The sequence below is a fragment of the Oryctolagus cuniculus genome, chromosome 12 (assembly GCF_051225735.1).
Source record: "Oryctolagus cuniculus isolate XC-2025 breed Fujian yellow rabbit chromosome 12, ASM5122573v1, whole genome shotgun sequence".
In the NCBI taxonomy this organism is placed as follows: Eukaryota; Metazoa; Chordata; class Mammalia; order Lagomorpha; family Leporidae; genus Oryctolagus; species Oryctolagus cuniculus.
This window is the reverse complement of record NC_142878.1, coordinates 17,099,246-17,119,479: the sequence shown is the minus strand read 5'-3', so window position 1 is coordinate 17,119,479 and position 20,234 is coordinate 17,099,246. Positions and strand designations below refer to the sequence as shown.

Sequence of the window (20,234 nt, the reverse complement as noted above, 5' to 3'; positions counted from 1 at the left end):
CTTTGAAAATAAGCACCTAATACATCTATTCCCTTAATGCTTTTTGTTGAACTACTCGGTAACATATTAAGGCCTGAGACACTTTAGAACTTGAAGCTCATTGTAAAACCAATAATGTATAAGCATTTGTCCCAGCCATTGGGACATAGAGACATCCCTAGCAGGCGGAAATGGGTCTTACGTCACAAACATCCTTTCAGAGGAGCAGAACGTGGCACCAGATTTTTTTTTTATTTCAAAGGCAGAGTGACAATGAGGGAGGAGAGGAGGAAGAGGGGAGAGAGAGAGGAATCTTCCACCCACTGGTTCACTCCGCAAATGCCTGCAACAGTTAAGTCTAGGCCAAGCCAAAGCCATTTTAGTTTCCCATGTGTCAGTGTCCCATGCACTTGAGCAATCATCTGCTGCCTCTGAGGCTCCTTAGTAGGAAGCTGGATCAGAAGTGTGGAGTGCCTGGAACTCTAACCAGTACTCGGATATAGGATATGGGAATTCCAAGCAGTGGCTTAACCCACTGCACCACAATGCCTGCCCCACTTTGATGCAGTTTTAATCTGATCAAATGACTTATTAGGGTATCATCCATTGATTTACTTGCTTTTTGAAGTGAATGGTGGCTGGCGCTGCAGCTCACTAGGCTAATCCTCCGCCTGCGGCACTGGCACCCCGGGTTCTAGTCCCGGTCGGGGCTACGGATTCTGTCCCGGTTGCTTTTCTTCCAGTCCAGCTCTCTGCTGTGGCCCTGGGAGTGCAGTGGAGGATGGCCCATTGCTTGGGCTCCTGCACCCGCATGGGAGACCAGGAAAAGCACCTGGCTCCTGGCTTCAGATCAGCGTGGTGCGCCAGCTGCAGCAGCCATTGGGGCGTGGACCAATGGAAAAGAAAGACCTTTCTCTCTATCTCTCTCTCTCTCACTGTCCACTCTGCCTGTCAAAAAGGAAAAAAAAAAAAAAGAAAAAAGAGAGTGAATGGTATGAGGTATGAGGGTTAGAACATATCTGGGCTGGCGCTGCGGCTCAATAGGCTAATCCTCCGCCTGCGGTGCTGGCACACCGGGTTCTAGTCCCAGTCGGGGCGCCGGATTCTGTCCCGGTTGCCCCTCTTCCAGGCCAGCTCTCTGCTGTGGCCCGGGAGTGCAGTGGAGGATGGCCCAAGTACTTGGGCCCTGCACCCGCATGGGAGACCAGGAGAAGCACCTGGCTCCTGCCATCAGATCAGCACGGTGCGCCGGCTGTGGTGGCCATTGGAAGGTGAACCAACGGCAAAAGGAAGACCTTTCTCTCTGTCTCCCTCACTGTCCACTCTGCCTGTCAAAAAAAAAAAAAAAAAAAAGAACATGTCTTACATCTGCTGTGAGAACAGAGTGGTCCTTCATCACACAGTTATTCAAATTTAAATTAAAATAAAATGAAATTCAGTAATTCCATTCTTGAGCTGCATTATCCGGATTCCAAGTGGTCAGCAGTACATGTGGCTGCTGTAGTGGACAAGGCAGAGAACACTTCCATGGCCACAGAAAGTTCTATACAGGTCTGCTCCAAAAAGCCATGACATTAACTTGCTTTCCTCTTTCTACTGGGAGAAAGCAGTTTCCTTAGTTCAAATTTTTGTACAGTTGTGCCTTTTCAGTAATTATAAGGGGAGTAATATTATTTCTCATATATCTGAGCTTTTTCAAGTCACAAAATTCATAGAAAAATTATTTACTATTTTGAAAGCCAGTTGTTTTCTTGTTACATATTGGTTTCATGAAGCCCAGTTTGTGTCTCTGGGCTTCTACTTCTGAGTAAGATTATTATTTTTTCTTTGTGGTGAACCATTCTAAAGTAGTGATAAATGTTAAAGTGTCTCATAATGTCTTGTTGAGCTAGCTGGGTTCACGAGGCACCAACCACAGATCACAGCTGTTGTTAATGTCAGGATTGTGATTCCGTGAGTATTTCACACACTACGTGAACATCCTGGCTTTTGGTACCACCTTTCTAGAGCCAAGTGCAACTCTGCTGAAGAAATTGCTGTGACGCCCAGGGGATTGAAAAATGTACATGAGTATGTCCATATGTAATCCTGATAAAAATTTATGATTCACCTGGATTCATTTCCTACACCTAGAATCTGTTCTTGAGGCACTGATGCTCTCCATTCTCACTGGATGTTGTCTAGGAAAGCCAGACGAGGAACCTTCCTTAGAGTTCCACTACAGAAATCTATTTATGCAGATGAGGAAAAGCTTACACCACTCACTCCGCTCCAGGACGAGTGTCACAGCCCTGTGTCCTGACGGCTCTGCCACATTTAGAGAGAAAGCAAGTACTGAAATGAGTGGGGATCTTGACTGAGCCAGAAATGGCTTTACTGAAAAGTCCCAAAGTCAGAAAAGATTGACGTTTCTTGAATGTTCACAACTGATTTTGAAAACGTGAGTGATCCCAGCAGTTCTTCTTTGATCACATTGTTCTATGCTGCCAGGAAAGATCCCTTCCCGCCAGTGTGAAAGAGCGATACTTTTTTTTTTTTTTTTTTTTTTGACAGGCAGAGTGGACAGTGAGAGAGAGAGACAGAGAGAAAGGTCTTGCTTTTGCTGTTGGTTCACCCTCCAATGGCCGCCGTGGCCGGCGCGCTGCGGCTGGCGCACGGCGCTGATCTGATGGCAGGAGCCAGGAGCCAGGTGCTTTTCCTGGTCTCCCATGGGGTGCAGGGCCCAAGCACCTGGGCCATCCTCCACTGCACTCCCTGGCCACAGCAGAGGGCTGGCCTGGAAGAGGGGCAACCGGGACAGAATCCGGCGCCCCGACCGGGACTAGAACCTGGTGTGCCGGCGCCGCAAGGCGGAGGATTAGCCTAGTGGAAAGCGATACTTTTAAAGACCATATTGATTCCACGCCACTTCACTAGTCGCCTTGGAGAGGAAATCTTATTTCGGAGAAGCTGTTGCAGGAAAAATAAGCACAAAGCTCTTGCTTTGCAGGCCCCTTTACCATCCAGAGTTCATCACGGCTGCAGAATCCTGGGAAAGCAGCTCTGCTGAGTGGGAGCGCCGATGCCTGCTGAGCAGAGAGGTGGAGGGCTTGTCTACGTCTGCCTCCTCGGAGAAGGGGGAGCTTCCAGAGGGCGCTCTGGTTGGATTCCACCTCTCAAGACTGAGGTAGGAGGACCAGGAGTGCCAGCGCTGGTGGTGGTGGTGATGGCCACACCTGGCTTTCCACTTGTCCTGGGATTGGCCGAGGCGGGGTCTCACCCACACTTAAATGACAGTGAAGATGAGGATGAAGGTTTTTCACATATGGCCAGGTTGCACATTTCCTTCAAGGTTATCTGTCTTTTCCTGAGGCTTGAAAGACATTTAAGGTGGCTCAGCAAATCGGCGTGGAGCCTGTGAGGCTATGAGGAAGTTGGATCATAAACCTAAAAACTTACACCTACACTCTTCTTCCTGGGTGTGTCCTTGGAATCTTCACGGTCATTAGATTTGCAAGTACTCATAGAATCTGTTTGCTTCAGGAGTCTCTGTGACATTTTAGAGTTTGAAATTATCTTTGCAGCTATAAGGGTTGGATTTAGTGCATGGCCCAGCCTGAGGGATGCCTGGGTTTCCCGCACTGTGGAAGCCTGGAGTTTAAGGCTGTGCATTCATGGAACAAAGGCTAACGTGTAGGCTGCATGAGCTCCAGAGGGCAAGCATGCATGAGGGGGCCCAGGGAGCTTTGCTTTATTGTGGTGGTCCCCGTGCTCTTGCTTTACCTGCTGGGATAACTTTCATATGCACATTTATGTAAAGGAGGGGTTCTTTTGGAGCAACATGTTTGAAAGCAGTGCCTCCAAGGACAAAACAAACCTGGGAGAGAGGACCAGTGGGACTCCATTCTGGATCTTCCCTGAAGTAATGGAGGGACTCTGGCAGGACCAGGCCTGGCTATGTGACTATCTCCAGTGGCCTGATGCCCTCCTATCCATGGCCTTCCATGGGTTTAGGTTAACATGATATGTGTGAAAGCCCTAGATAGGTGAAAAGCACAGTGCACCTGTGAGGGATTAGTGTTGTTGTGTCAGTGTGTTAGGGGACCAGTCTTTTCTAAAGAGTTGATTGGAACTACATCCACCTGTGCTCAGAGATGCACTTTCAAAGCCATGCTATGTACTGGGACTATCACCCAGTTACCTATTGCTCTCCTAACTGTCCTGGGAGTTAGATAGGGGGTACCTTAAGGAGAATAGGATTTTGCTCAAGGATACACAGCTTTTGAACTAAGCCAAGGGCCAGCAACTTGCCCCCAGTTTCCCCCATTGCTGCTTGACCATGGAGATGCCTTTTCCTACCACCTGTAGCTTCTTCAGCATGACTGGTCTCTGCCCCTCTCATAGGGGTGGATGAATCGGCTAATGAATCTCCATGGAATTATGTGAAATTATGTGACTGGAGATCAGTCCCATGGGTCTTCAAGGTGATTAATCCCGACACTGCTCATGCCTTTCCCTAAGTGTGTGGTTAACGGCCCCAGAAGATGCCATGTCCCCAGTTATCTTGCAATATGGGAAAATAGAATCAAGTGCCTTAGAAACTATACATTCAGTGATTTGTCTTCTATTATTCATCAAATATTTGCCTTGACCATGCCACTGAACTAAAAAGGACTTCAGTGTCATTCTTTATATCTAGAAAGTACCATGCATGATCGGTGAAGAAACTTGTAAGGAATATTTTAATTTGGGTTGTCATCTCTGCTGTATAAGGCAGTTATGTAGAAAGAAATCTGTATTTAGAACATCTCAATTAATGCTTCATGCTTTAAAAAGAAATGTCATTTTGATTCTTATTTAAGTAGGTGCTGTTGAATCATAATTTGGAAGCATGAAATGATTATTCATCAAATTCATTAAATCTAAGAGAATGCAAACAAGATTTTACTATTTTAAAAAGGACCAGAAAGAAGGTTTTCAGAGATGAATAGAACTTAACGAAGTTCTATTAACCAAGTTAAATAGAACTTAACATGTGCCAACATAGACTTTCTTGCTTGATTCTACAAATGTGCATCTAGTATGGCCGATGTACCAACACCCTTTTGTGTGTGAGGACAGAGAAAAACACCCCAGTGCTTTCCCTCTCAGAGCAGCCAGTAGGAGAGCATGCCCTACCTCAATGGGATCTGGCTTCTGAGAGAGGGGAGAAGGGTGTGATGGAAGACTGCAGTTGGGAGCATCTCAGTGGGTCAAAGGCCCCGTGGCCCAGTTGGGGAGCAAGGAGGAGGCTGATGTAACTGGAGGGACCACAGAGGGCAGGCCAGGCCCAGGTTCACATAGACCTTGGGGGCCATAGTTAAGAAAAGTAATAATGACTGGGCTGGAGAGGCTTCAGAAGTTGTCAGTGCAGGCTGAGTGTGTGGTTGATTATCTGTCATCTCCTATGGAATTCTTCAAAGACTATTCTAGGACAGCTAGTCACAATATTGAAGTTTCTTTCTTGCAGTATTTGGTTTTATATTTGATGATAAGTCTACATTCCCACCTTCCAGAAAGCTTAGTGGAAGATAATTGATAAACATGAATTGGAAAGCCAAGATAAGGCATTCAACTTACTTATTTCAAGGAAACTGGAGCCCTTTAAAAAGGCTCTAAAGAGCCCCAAATCTTGAATATTGGCTTCCATGGCAAGAAGACATCTGTAGTCATTGGGGGTTAACTTTATTTCCCTCCATAACATTCACAAGCTTCTTTAGATAAGGAAGTAGATTTACTGGCCAGCAATGTGCCCCCTTAATAAAGAAAGAATTCAACACACATGCTTTGGAGTGGAGATTACTCCAGGCTTTAGAGAGGTACCTGGGTTTGGTCAGTCTGGGCATGTGCAAACAGGACCACTGCCTGTGCCCCTTGGGGCCTGCTTTCTCTCTTGCAGGTGCTGCATGCGGTGGCTGAAAATCACAGGCTTGTTCGTCTTTGTGGTGTTGTGCTCTGTGAGTACCAGGGCTGCCCCCAGTGCTGCTGCTGGGTCAGGGGATATCCTGGGGGCTTCTGTGGGTGGGCACAGTCCTCTGGGTGTGTTGGGCTGGATGACATCAGGATCTGAGCTGTGAGACCCACTGTTTGGCCCACTTCCCCTGATTGTTTGACCTTTCTTTGATGAAGATGCTGAGGGCATGGAGGGGGTCGGCTGGAGGAGGGTATCAGGGACGCCTGCCGTTAGTCACAGGGACTGGGGCTGTGCATGTGCGTGTGTGGATTGTGTGTGTCCAAGTGTCTGTTCTCCTCAGCTGTGACATGAAGACAGCAAGGGTGATGTATGACATCAGTGCCGACTGAACTGAATCAAGTACAGTCAACTCCTAATATCCCAAGAGGGAGGAGAGCAATGGTTCAGAGACATAATCTATTCATGAAACAAGAACCGTTACAGTCTTCCCTTGGTATCCATAGAGATTCCACCCAGATACCAGAATTAATGGATGCTCAAGTCCTTATCAAGTGGTGTAGTATTTGCATATCACTTATGCATATCCTTTTGTACACTTTAAATCATTTCTAGACTATTGATAATACCCAATACAGCGTACATGCCATATAAATAGTAGTTGTGCTGTATTGTTTAGTGATTAATGATAAAAAATCTGTACATGTTCAGTAAGACAACTTTTGTAGGCCTAACTATGCTTTCAATCCATGGTTGGTTGAATCTTTGGGTGTGGAACTTGCAGATACAGGGGACTGACTGTATACTGAACTCTGAAAACTTCAAAATTTTCCAATATCCTTTCTACTTCCTCCTCACATGAGCGTGTGGTTTTGAGTCCCTCTCCCCTGCCCCACTGCTCAGTAGGGCCTGGGTGTGCACTGGAAAATTTGAGGGAGAGGTCAGAGTGGGCCAAGCCTCCTCTGATTTCAGGAGCTGACTTGAGCTTGATGTCTGTGTTCAGCCTTCATATGGGAGATGGAGTCTTGGTAATTTGTGGATACATCCCAAATGGAGTTTGAAGAGTTTGCTTTGAACATCTATGATGCATCCATCTGCACTTTACTTTCCGATGATGTGTAAAGCTTTTTGCAAACAAATACTACAACCACAACAGAGGTTGTATTCTTCTATTTTCCAATATGGAAAATCATGTTGATTTACCTTTGACAATCTAACTTTGTGGCCAGGCATTTAATCTTTAAAATTGGCAAATATCAATAACCAAGGCCTATTAGAGCTGAATGTAGCATCAGAATATTTTAATAAAAGGTATTCAGAATAAGCTGGTGAGTTTGGGGTACATAAATCATACATCACATCTCTGTTTAACTGTAGTAAAAATTATTTAAGTCCTATTGCTCTCATACCACAAATATATCATTAAATGTTTCTGATTGTTACAGATTTTATTCAGCCTGTATCCAGATCAAGGGAAGTTCTGGCAGTTGTTGGCTGTGTCACCACTGGAAAGCTACTGTATCCAAAATACACATGGAGATGGTCAGCCACCCATGGTTGAGATTTGCAAAGCAAAGGGACGCTCAACAACTATTACCACTTTGCTGAAGGTTGAAGCCTAGGCCATCACCATTCCTGTTGTCCTGTGTCTCCAGGACGTTTGGATAGATACAGGGCTCTGAAACAGAAGGAGAGGGGAGCTCTGTGAAGATTGTGCGATTGAGTGGTTGGTAATAAAGCACCCATGGAAGGTAACATGCAGAGTGGCACATTCTAGCTAGGAAAAGGCTTTCCCTTATCTCCAAAGTACAGTCTGTTCTGTGCCTTTTTCCCCACCACTGTCTTGTGCATTTCCTCTTGGGTGTTTCCTATTGACCCTGCCTCATAGTCACTGGTTCTTTCCTGATAATTGCTTTTCTTCTTCATTCTGCTTTCTCTTGCTTATTTGTATACCTTGGATTTAAAGCCAGATACATTGTGTAATATAGAAGATACTGAGGTCAGTAGTTTTGAAACTTGGAGATGAGCAAATCTTAACTTCCGTAGGCGCTAGTTGGGGGATTTATGAAAATCTTGTCAGAAGTTGGCTGTCTTGAGCCTTGTGGTTGCCATGGTAACCTCTGGTACACCAGACACTCTGAATTGCTGGGCCTCCTGCCAGCTGTCTGCTAGGCCTTGCTCTCTTCCAACCCATCTCTCCTCCCCCAGCTGCAAGATTTCCACTGCACCCTCAGGCTACTGGATTTGATGTACTTCCCAGGCAAATTACAGCTTTTGCTCCTTAGGAAAGGAGTTAAAGGAGGTGGGTGTGGGTAGAGTCTGGCGATGGCTGCTGCCGCCTCCCCAGCTGGCATCGTGGGGGCACTTTCTCAGAATTCTCTTCAGTCTTTTCTTCCCTGTGAGTGCCTGCCAGGCCTCCAAGAGGAAAAGCGTGTAAGAAGATGTGAACTTCCGTAGCTGTGACTTTCAGCGGCTTCTCATGCTAGCCCACATTTGACCTTGAGTAGTTTTAAAACTTTGTGATTTAGTCTTGCCTGCTTCTGTGGAAGCAGAGAGGCAGCAAAGCAGACCCCATTTCCCCCTGTAGTCAGCTTTGTTGTTCTAGCTCTCATTATTTTTCCCAGCCACCTCCTTCTGTTATAAGGAGTGAGGTATTAGTTAATGCTTGTCTAGCCTTTTCTGGTGGAAAGATTTCAGCGTATCCTGGCTGAGACTGGGAGCCTAAGTCTTTCTGAATATGGACATGTAGATTAACATATCTGAGCAACAGTTACTCGTGCTGTATATATTACCTGTCCAGTGGTCACTTGGTAGCCTTCTCAGATATCAGATCTACTGTCAAGTCGTCACAGGATCACAGTGTTTATGTTCAAATAGTCATTAGTTTTACTAAATAATGGCTCTAGGGATCTTAAGTAAGGATGCTGGCAATTCAGAAAAGCAAGCAAAGCTGTAAAGTGCTTCCTTCAAGTTAAAAGGTAAAAATTCTCAATGCATAATAGAGGATTTGGTCTTGTCTGTGGTTTAGGTGTCCACCGGAAGGCTTGGAATGTATCCTTAGCATTCAAGGAGGAAGGGACCAACTACTTTGTTGTCTTTAAAAAGAGAATTCATTCTTTTAGCGAACTAAATGGGAAATTTTTTTCTTTAGTATCTTTGATTCATGGTCTCGGTGAACTGAGATTTTAGGAACTTATGTGGCTTTCCTTATGATCACCTGTTTCAGTCTGTTGTTGCCTGGTCTTGTTTTCCTGAGTCTCTCTGTGACTTTCCAGAGCAGTCTTTCCCTGAGCCGAGTCATCTCCAAGAGAAAGGGCACTGTGGGCTTTCCAGAAGGTTCTGGTCTCAAGGCCTTCAGGGGAAGCCTGTGAGGAACGCTGATTGCAGCCCATGTGCATCCTCCCGTCTCAGTGAGTGGAAGTGCCCATCAGACCCACCCTTGAGCCAGGGTAGCTCTGATATCCACTTGAGTACATGCCCACGTCTTTGTGTTTTCTGCACCACCCTAAAACTGTCTCTGAGCTTTGGTTGAAGAGGTGTCTCCCTGTAAGAAGACTGCACAGATCTCTGATTTTAACACTCATGGTTTCTCCTTGTTGTGCCTCTACCTCTGTATCTTCTCCGCAGGTTAGAAAAATTATGACTTCTTCCTCCTCTTTTTACCCAACTCTCCCTGAGGTCTTCTCCAAGCACTGGCTTCATCGTGGCCCCAGGACATGGACACTAGTCACCCTTTGGTTGATTTCCCGGCAGGTGCTTATAACCTATTGCAGAACTCAAGGGGACAGATTGGGTCCTGTTCAGAAATTATTTTCAATGAGACTTGGCTGAGTTGGGGAGGTGCTGGGTAAGTCTGGTGATCAGACACATTTAGAGCTCTTCATGGAGCAGCCTGGGCCAAGAGCAACACTAACAGCCTTGTCCATCAGCAGGAAGCCCAGTAAGCCTGGCAGGGCCAGGCACTAAGTCCACCCGAGAGCACACAGAAACTCTTCTGCCACCCCACTGAAGACTGCACTGAGTCATTTTTAGTCGAAAGCATTTGGTGAAGTTCCTGCCCAAGCAGTGAGTGTGCTAGGCCCTGCCTAGGACTGAATGGCCTGAGTACATCCCAGCAGGCTGCTGGCTGGCCTCACTTTCGTAGCAGCAGGACTGACCAGGGAGCTCTCTGTCCTGCTCCCCGAATGCCTGCCTGTTTGGATGGGAGAGATGGAAAGAGTCAGGCAAGCAGGCAGGGACACTGCAGAGTGGTCCATAAGGTCTATGGAGCCTCATCCTCTTTGGGGGCTGATTCTGATTTCCCACATGACCCTCAGAAGGTTGCCCAATGTTCCCATGGATATCCCACAGATCTCTGGAAGCTCACGGACCCTCTCCCAAGACCCTGGGCTAAGAACCTGCTGCGGGGGGTTTGTGAAAGCTGCCAGCCTTGGGCCAGCCTGGGGTGAAGGTGCAGCAGAGGACAGTTCTGGATGCCCCAGGAGCAAAGTGCTGCAGAGAGATGGCTCAGACCTTTGAAGATGATTCTCAGGGACAGCCCATAAGTGAAGGCCTGTGGCGGAAGGAGATTCAGGGCTGGTCTTCATGGTGTCATCTGACTGAGGAGCCCTGTGCCTTCCCTTCTTGACCTTTGACTGGGCCCCTGCATGGGGTCTGCATGAGGGACACCGGAGATGCCTGTTGAGACAGGAAGGGCTTTTGCAGAAAGCACCACTCTTTAGCTGGGGAAGGAAGAAGCTACCTCTCCCTTGTGAACTTCTGCATCTCCTTGTAACGGTTGTGCTGTGTTAGCTCATTAATTGCAGGGTTAATTTTAGAAGCCTGTAACTGCAGGCACCTGAAGTTCTTTGTCTCTGTATTCTTGTCTGTTGGTGATAGTGGTGGTGGTAATGGGGCAGCTGTCAAAGGCTCCTAAGTCATTAGGCAAATGAATAGAGGCCAGCAAAACTTTACCAGAATCTAAGGCTCAGCCTTTCTTCCTCTTTCCCCTCCTTCATTCTCTTTCTTCTTCCCTCCCTCCTTCTTATGTGGTTGATTTCCCATCATACCCTGATAGCAGCCTGGGCTATCAGAGAATGTAAAGGAAACACTATGCTTAGTGTAGTGAATGCAGGCAGTCTTTACCCCATCTGCCTAGATTCTCCAACTGGGACCCTGTAAATTAGACTAACACAAGACAAATTAACAAGAGAAAAACACACCAATTTATTTAATTTAAGCTTAATCTGACCCAGGAGACATCATAAGGAATTGAAGATCTAAGGAAATAATTAAGTCTGAATGTTTTCAGACTAGGTTTGATGAAGAGTGGGGTCACAGAGCAATGTGATGGTACAAAAGGGTATAGGCAGGGTTATGAGCTAAGGGTAGTAAATTGGGGGAAACTTGGCAAGGCCTGCTCACTCAGATTCTTCCTGGTGTCCCTCCATTTTCAAAGATAATGATGCATCCTTTTTCCAGATACAGGAGTGCATCTCTCACACAAGGGTCTTATGACCTACTTCAGGGGAGGGAGGGAGGGAGGAAGAGTCATGCTCCTTCCTGTGCCTGCCATTCCTCAAATTAAAATATTCACTAGGCAAGGTGCCATGTTTAAGGGAGCGTCTTTTAAATCTTGTCAGCAGTGGTGGGTTTCTCTCCTTTCCCATTCTTCTTCAATTATACCTTAAGCTCCTTAGATTATTCCAAAACTTTGTTGTACACTATAGTAGCTATTGGATACCTGTGGTTCTTTAAATTTAAAATACATTAATGAAGTAGATAAAACTAAAATTTTACTTCCTCATTCACACCAGCCACATTTCAAGTGCTGAGTAGCCATGTGTGATTAGTGGCTACTATATGAGATAGTGAAGATATCGGACATTTGTATCACCACAGATTGTTCTGTTGGAAATCACAGCTATAGAAATTAAGGGAGACTGCCCATTTGGAACTAATTGCTGGAGGAAAATATGTTTGTACCAGATAGATTTATTTTTAATGAATTGATCAATTTTTTATCTTTCATACTTCATCATAGAATGTTGTTCCCACTTTTATGATGAAGACAGATTTGATGGGCTCCCACTTTTTTTACCTGTGTTCAATCAAGCAAAGGGTGTGCCAAAAATTGCACTGTGCAGACAGGTAAGGAAGATTTTACTCAAGACTATTGCGTGGAAGAGAAAGCACGAACCCAACTCTGAATACAATGTGATGAGTAGGGATTTATAGCCACCAAAGATTGATGGAGGGTTTGGAAAACTATGTAGAGGTACAGAGGGGAGGGCTTATTAGTCAGAGTTCTCCAAAGAATGACAACCAATAGGATATATAAATAAATGTACTTTGAAGAGTTTGTGGAAAAATGAATTTAAATCTGTATTTATTTTGGTGTAAAAGTTTTTGAAATCCATGCATATGCAGGGTATTTAGGAAATTCATGGAAGTGCCTATTAAGAAAAAAGTTATATATGGCTTTAAAAGTTTTTGTACCAAATAGACTTATCTTTAAAATTTTTTTTTAAAAATGTATTTATCTGAGAGACAGAGATCTAGACACACACACAGAGAAGAATCTCATCCCCTGGTTCATTCCTGAAATGTCAACAGTGGCTGGGGCTGTGCCACGCTGAAACCAGGAGCTGGGAACTCAGTGCAGGTTTCCCTTGTGGGCAGAAGGAACCCAGTTACTTGAGCCATCGCTGCTGCATCCTAGAGTCTGTATTAGCAGAAAACTGGAGGAGCCAGAGCCCGGAATTGAACCCAGGTACTCTGATGTCAGTTATGGTGTCCTAACTTGTATCTCAGTTCCTAGGCCAAATGCCTGTTCCCAAACTTAACTTTTAATTCCAGTTTCCCATGAACTGTTTGAAGTATCTTCACATGTACAGAAAGAGATTTACTGGGGCCGGCACCATGGCTCGCTTGGTTAATACTCTGCCTGCGGTGCCCACATCCCATACGGGCACCGGGTTCTAGTCCCAGTTGCTCCTCTTCCAGTCCAGCTCTCTGCTGTGGCCCGGGAAGGCAGTGGAGGATGGTCCAAGTGCTTGGGCGCCTGCACCCGCATGGGAGACCAGGAAGAAGCACCTGGCTCCTGGCTTCAGATTGGCATAACTCCGGCCGTAGCGGCCATTTGGGGAATGAACCAACGGAAGGAAGACCTTTCTATCTGTCTTTCTCTCTCACTGTCTAACTCTATCTGTCAAATAAAAAAAAGAAAGATTTATTATAAGATATTGGTTCATATGATTACAGAGGCCTAGAAGTCTGTAATATGTTCTTTACAAACTGGAGATCCAGGAAAGCCAGTGGCATATCTTGAAGATGTGAGCGTCAGAGAGTCAGTAGTGTAGATTTCCATCCAAATACAAAGACCTGAGAACTAGGAATCTCTAGGGCAAGAGATGGGTGCCTCAGCTCAGTAGTGGAGGGAAGTGGAGAGAGAGAGAATGAATATGAATGTGAGTGAGTGCACATTCTTCTTCATTCTACCTTTTATTCTATCTGGGCCCTCATGGATCAGATGATGATCACCTGCGCTGGGGAAGGAAGATCTTTTGTGCTCAGTCTGCAAATTCAAATGTTAATCTCTTTTGGAAACACCTTCCCAGACTTACTTAGAATTAATGTTTCACCAAATATCTGGGCATCCTGTAGTCCAGTCAAATCAACACAAACATTAGCTATCATAGGAGGTGAAGAGGAACTTGAATGACTCTCAAGGATGGGGGGATTTATTGCTGAAATTTGACTCAGAGATCAAGAATAAAACCAAGATCAAGGTCTAGTACAGAAGAGGGCTCCAAAAAGTTTTTCTAATGAGGGAATCCTTGCCAGGGGTTAACTGAGCTCAGTCTTTGAGGTTTCTGTAGCATCTTGAAGGACAAGCGTTTGAGGACTCTACAGCTTCGGTGTGAATGAAAGTGCCTTCCCAGGTTCTCCCAGACTTGTTCCATTCCTGGCAGCAGCACTCTCTCTGCTGGTCATTATTCCACTGGTGTATCTTTCCCCTCAGCATGCATGGGGCCTCCCAGATGGCTTCCTGCACTAGGGCAGCCTGCAGCGGAACAGAGGAGGTGGTCTACAGTGGTGATAAGTTGGAAAATTAGTATGACATAGTTCCTTTCTCTGAGGAGCTAGATCAGTTGAGGAGGAAAATCTAAACGAAAGTACAGCCTGGGGAGAGTAAACACTTTAATGAGAATATGCACAGTCATCAGAACACAGGAAGATGGAATAGAGTCTGCTGGAGTGGAGATGCAGGTGACAAGGAAAGACATAGGGATAGGATAGTGTGAATGAGATATTAGAAGAGAAGAGGGCTTCTCCAGGTGTGGGGAAGAGCACTTGAGGGACAGGCACCATTTTAGAAGAAGGTATTGAAATGTGCTAGGAACCTAGTGAATAGTTTAGTGTAACCAGAAAGTATCAAAGATGGATGAGAGAGTGGGGCTCCTATTTGCTGGGGTCTGGAAGTCACTTCTAACGCCAGAATATCAGGGCCTGCTTTGTACTCTAAGCATGCAATTAGTACCTGCAATGGTGAGAAAAAAAGGAAGGGTGGCTGTGTGTGCAGGCTGTGTCTCTTGGATTTTTGGTGCACTCTGTTTGAATGGTGAGTCACTGAGGTTTTAATTGTTACCTGGCTGTCTCCCCCTGAGAATAAACACCTTATTCTATATATTTCATTATGTTTATGCAATAGATGGTCTGGAAACCAATGATCTGGAAGGAGAAGCCTGCTGTTCTGATGGTAGCCTCTAGGTGGCGATGCTCTATCTCCTGCCGGTCTGCAAGGTCTTTGGAGCTCAAGCTGTTTAAAATTTTTTCTCCAGTCTGATTTGGGGAAAGACTAGGACAGGAATAATTGCAGGTGTTTCAGAAGCAATAAGGGCTCTTTGGGCCCTTTCTTAGTACGTTTTGCCTCACGTGTGACTTCCATTTTCCATTTGTTGTTTTTTGGAGGCTGAGTAGCAGCACAGATGTGTGGAGGGGCTAATCGACTGAGTGCTAGGGAAGGCTGCCCATTCTGGGTTCTCAGAGAGACAACATTCTGATCACACACTTTATCAGAATGTTTTTGTACTTTTTTGTGGGAAGAACAGAGCAATGAAAAGAGTTAACCACTCTTGGACCCCTCCCCAACACACAATGAAAATCCCTTAGGAACACTAGCAATGGTGAGGTTTTATCTCCTTCCTAAGTCTGCTCCATGAACCATCTGCTTTTAGGGATTTAAGGAAAGATAAAGGAATTGGTTATGGAATCATCCTCAAACCCGTGAGCTGCTGCTAGCAGACTGTTGAGACCTGATATAAAGCACAAACGGTTGTGACATTTATTTTTCCATTTACAACACTTTTGTCTTCTGGATCAAAGTGAATGGCCTAGCTATTGTGTAGAGTCCATGTCACTATTGTCCCCAGGACCTGGTAGCAGAGGTGGGAGGCTATGAGAGCCATCCCAGAGCAGAGAGCCTGGGCTTCTACATTTGTACAGCATGCATATGTTGGGATGTAGGAGACAAGGGGCATGAGCTGCCATAGGGGCATAAGTGCCATGGAAGGGCATTCTGCCGTAGGAGGAGCCTCTTTTCTTGATAGATCTTTCCTGAACAAGAATCTTTCACACACTTTGAAGGAATTGCTACCCTTTAACTACGGTGGATGTCACTGATTTTGCCAATTTCAGAGCTCATATTTTGAATTTCTTTGATGTGTATATTTTCATCTTACAAACAGGGCATCACTACCTTAGGATTGGGATGTGGATCAGTTCATTCATGCAAGCATACTGCCTACAGCTCACCCTGGATCCAGGAACTTGCGTAGGATTTTCATGATGGGTGCAAAAAAAATGGAATTAGAAACGATAATAGGACTGGGGAGACACCAGTTAGACCTTCAACTAGAGAATGCTAAGCATATTCAAATGACACAAAACCAACTGCATGTGTAGGAGTAAGAGGTTGAAGAGATAAGAAGTGGTCAGGGTCTTGGGGCAATTGGAAGAAATTCCCAAATGTGCATTTCTTTGTATGTTGTCCAAGGAGTGTCTGCATCTGGTGAGTGGCAGGCGGACATTGGGATTCTGCTCTTTGCTTTGTGCTTCACCTTGACACACCCCCAGCTCTGAACCTCAGCAGCCGTGCTGATTCCACGTTACTCCAGGTGGACCTGGCAGGGTCCCTGACAGCTGGCGGGCCAAGTCGTCCCGGGAGAGAAGAGCATGTCGTGGTAGAGGTGACCCAGACGGATGCTTCAGGTTCCAGGAGGCGGCGGCCACAGCAGGTTACGCTTATAAGTTATTTGAAAGGAATTGTAAAATTTCATTTCATCTATTATAAACTGAGTTTCCTCTTGAATGGATTTGATGGGAAGCCATCAGGCAGTGACACCATTATTAGTCAAGCCATTGACGCTTATCTTTTGCTTTGTCTTTGAAATTTTCTTATTCCCTTTTCTCTAAGTCATTTATAAAACTCTCAATATCTCAGTAGAAATAGGGTTGTTGATTCTTTATTCAGAACCATTTTGCTGGGCCATTGAGGTAAACTTTATATATTTGAAAGTAGTTGTTCTTTGCTGATAAAGCACAATTAAAGCCCGTGCCGCGGCTCAATAGGCTAATCCTCCGCCTAGCTACGCTGGCACCCCAGGGTTCTAGTCCCGGTCGGGGCTCTGGATTCTGTCCTGGTTGCCCCTCTTCCAGGCCAGCTCTCTGCTGTGGCCCGGGAGTGCAGTGGAGGATGGCCCAAGTGCTTGGGCCCTGCACCCCATGGGAGACCAGGATAAGCACCTGGCTTCTGCCTTCGGATTGGCGCGGTGCGCCGGCCGCAGCGCGTGGGCCGCAGCGGCCATTGGAGGGTGAACCAACGGCAAAGGAAGATCTGTCTCTCTGTCTCTCTCTCTCTCACTGTCTAACTCTGCCTGTAAAAAAAAAAAAAAAAAAAAAAAGGCACAATTAAGTCTGGGCCTTGGAGCCAATGTTGTGGCACAGTGGGTAAAGCAGCCTCCTGCAGCACCGGCATCTCACAGGGGTACGAGTTCATGTCCTTTTCTTGATGAATCTTCTGATTCAGCTCCTTGCTAATGTGCCTGTGGAAAGCAGTGGAAGATGGCCCAATTGTTTGGGGCCCTGCAACCCATGTGGGAGACCCTGATGAAGCTCCTGGCTCCTGGCTTCTTCCTGGTCCAGTGCTGGCCATTGCTGGCCATTGTGGCCATCTGGGGAGTGAACCAGGGGATGAAAGATCTGTCTCTTTCTCTATGTGTCTCTCTGTCTCAATGTAACTCTGGCTTTCAAAATAAATAAGTAAACTATATATATATATATATATATATATATATATATATATAAAAATAAATCTGGGCTTTCCCCATTGAATAGAAGACACACCACCAGCACAGTTCCCTTTGTGGGTGCTTGATAAGCCTGTGCTTAGGTTCCCTGAGCTTCTGCATCTATACTGATGGGCTCGTGGGCTCCTGTACTTAGTCTTGTCTCTGAGATCCAGAACCCTCAGCTCACAGCCTGTGAAGGCAGCCTGCACACTGCAAGGAGAGCCAGCAGTGATTGCCATGATAGCCTGGAGCCTAGAGGGGAAGGCGTGGCCCTTCTCCATGAAGCTTAACTATCCCCTGAATCCGGGCCTTGGTGACTCCAGTAGATTATAATGGTGACTTCTACATGGACATTATATGTCTAGTCTGTGGGTTTTCCCAGTGATAACCAATAGAAGAAAACCCTGCTTATGTGTGTGGCTGTGTCATCTAAAGTAGAGCATCTGATGAATTAACACATCTTGCTCATTTTCCTGTTGTGTAGAGAATGGTCCACAGAGCAGAGGTCTCATGATGAAAGAGGATGCGGTTTACTTGGCGATGGCCCATGCAACACCAGGGTCCTAAACTGGTTGCTCTGGCACAGTCTTAGCTTGTAAACTTGGTGCCTCTGTGTGATGTGCACAGCACACTGACAAGTTGGTAATGAACAAGGAGGGCACACTTCTGTCTGCTTTGTGTCTGTGAATCTTGTGTGGAAGAAGGAGGGAACTTAACAAAATCTTCAATCTTTATTTTATAATTAAAGAAATTTTTAATTGTCCATATTTATGTGGTACAGTATGATTAATTAGATACCTGTAATGAGCAAATTAGAGTAATTAGCATTTCCATTTCCTTAATCATTTATCATTTCTACATGTTGAGAAGCTTAGATTCTTCTAGTTATTTTGAAATATATAATAAATTGTTGGTTATAGCCCACCTATTTCACTATGGGACACTAGAACTCATTCCTCCTGTCTAGTTGCCTTCTCAGCACATACATTTATAACCTCAGATAAATGAGCTGGCCCGAGCTTCTCTACTCTGATGGGAAGGCCCTTTGTAATGTGTCGACACACCTAAAATGCCCACATACGAATCCATCTCCGGAAACACAAAGCACACAAGAGATCCTTACTAAATGATGTTTTGAATATACTCTTTAGAAACGCTGAAGTGTTTCAAGAGAACTGTTCTCTCATGCGTGTCTTCCTCCTCTGCTTCAACCTATTTCAGGGTTCTTATTTCCAATTTCCTTTGTGCCCTCCTCCTGTCTGCCAGGCTTGCTCTCTGCTCATGTCACCCTCTCCCACTCCTGCTGTACTCACTCCAGCTCCTCTCAACTGGTTCTTCTCCATTGCGCTGGCTTGGGGATAAGAACGTGAGGAGAAGATGAGGCTCCATCTTGGGGGCCCTCCCTTGAAGAAGCTTCTGTGACCCAAGGATGTGGAGAATTTTCTTGGAGTGCTTTTGTTTTCCCCCAGATTGCAAGTAGGAAGCAGTTCTAAGAAAACATTTCTTGTAAGTTGCCTTAGTGGGCTCAGAAGGCTATTTTAAGTCCCCAGTAATATGTAGTGATTGATTTTTTTTCACATAATCAATACAGTTGGCCTTTGGTATCCATGGGTTTTACATCCACAAATTCAACCAGCCACAGATAGAAATTATTAAAAAATTACAGAGCATGTATAGACATTTTCCTTATTATTCCCTAAACAATACAGTATAATAATGATTTACATAGAATTTACATTGTATTAAGTATTACAAATAATGATTCAAAGTAAATGGGAAGATATATATAGGCTATATGCAAATATTATGCCATTTAAAGATTATTTATATATTTATTTGAGAGAGAAAGAGTGAATTCTCTCCCACTGGTTCAGTTCCTGAATCCCTGCAATATCTGGGGCTGGACTGGGGCCAGAGCCTTGAGCCAGCATCATAATCCAGGTCTTACATGTGGGTGACAGGAACCCAGTTACTCGAGCCATTAGTAATTTGCTCCCCGGGGTCTGCGTTAGCCAGAAGCTGAGCTAGAATCAGGAACTGCAGCTGGGAAGTGAACCCAGGAACCCTAATGTGGGATGTGTGAATCTTAACAACTAGGGTAAATGTCTGCTCACTAATACATCATTTTATATAAGGAATGCATGTCTGCAGGTTTTGTTATACAAGGAGGGTCTGGAATCAATCCTGGTAGATTCCAAGAGTATTTACTTCTATCTGTATTTACTACTTATCTGTATTTTCTTCTATCTTTTCATAACTTTATATACTAATTTTATATTCATACTTTTGTATTCTTTTTTCCCCACTTAAAAAAAGCTCTTTGGAAGTTTCCAGTTCCATACCACCTGTACTTGCTCCTAATACTGGGGTTGTGCATGTCCATATCAAAGTTCACTGTTCATCTCTTTCTCTTTGTCCATTCTATAAAATACCTAAACTGAGTGACAACAACTCCCAGCTGACTTTTCAAGCAAAAAGTCTGACTTTATACTTTGTCTTTTACAGGTCATTCACAATTGGACAGTATTTTTAAATCCAGGAAGTGAACACTCCGTGGTGAGCAAGACCTTTGAGATTTTGAGCAGGTGGGTTCTCAGGCAGATTAGGTCTGGGGCAGATTCTCTGGACAAACCCACTGTCCAAGTCTGTTTTCTGTTGCTGTAACAGAATACCTGAGGCTAGGTGATTTATAAGGAACTGAGTTTATTTTGGATCACTGTTCTGGAGGCTGGAAAATCCAAAAGTGATGCTGACATCTGCTTGCCTTCTGAAGGCCCTCTTGTTACACTGGAGTGTGGCAGGGGGCACCAAGTGGCGAGACAGCAAGCCCGCTAGCCTAAGTCTCCCTTCTCTTCTTTTTTTTTATTTTTATTTTTTATTTTTGACAGGCAGAGTGGACAGTGAGAGAGAAAGGTCTTCCTTTGCCGTTGGTTCACCCTCCAATGGCCGCCATGGCTGGCACGCTGCGGCCGGCACACCGTGCTGGTCCGAATCCA

The 20,234-nt window shown here is 45.2% G+C and overlaps 1 protein-coding gene across 1 annotated transcript in view; it reads left to right on the top strand.

Annotated features, from left to right (window-relative positions):
- The window catches only part of OCA2 (OCA2 melanosomal transmembrane protein), a 369,302-nt gene that overhangs the window by 74,232 nt on the left and 274,836 nt on the right, over positions 1–20,234 (top strand). Inside the window, exons 4-8 of the mRNA XM_008269748.5 lie at positions 2,969–3,145; positions 5,897–5,954; positions 7,354–7,426; positions 16,025–16,185; positions 19,744–19,823. Of these exons, the coding sequence (XP_008267970.2) occupies positions 2,969–3,145; positions 5,897–5,954; positions 7,354–7,426; positions 16,025–16,185; positions 19,744–19,823 (549 nt within the window). The remainder of the gene's footprint in view (positions 1–2,968; positions 3,146–5,896; positions 5,955–7,353; positions 7,427–16,024; positions 16,186–19,743; positions 19,824–20,234) is intronic.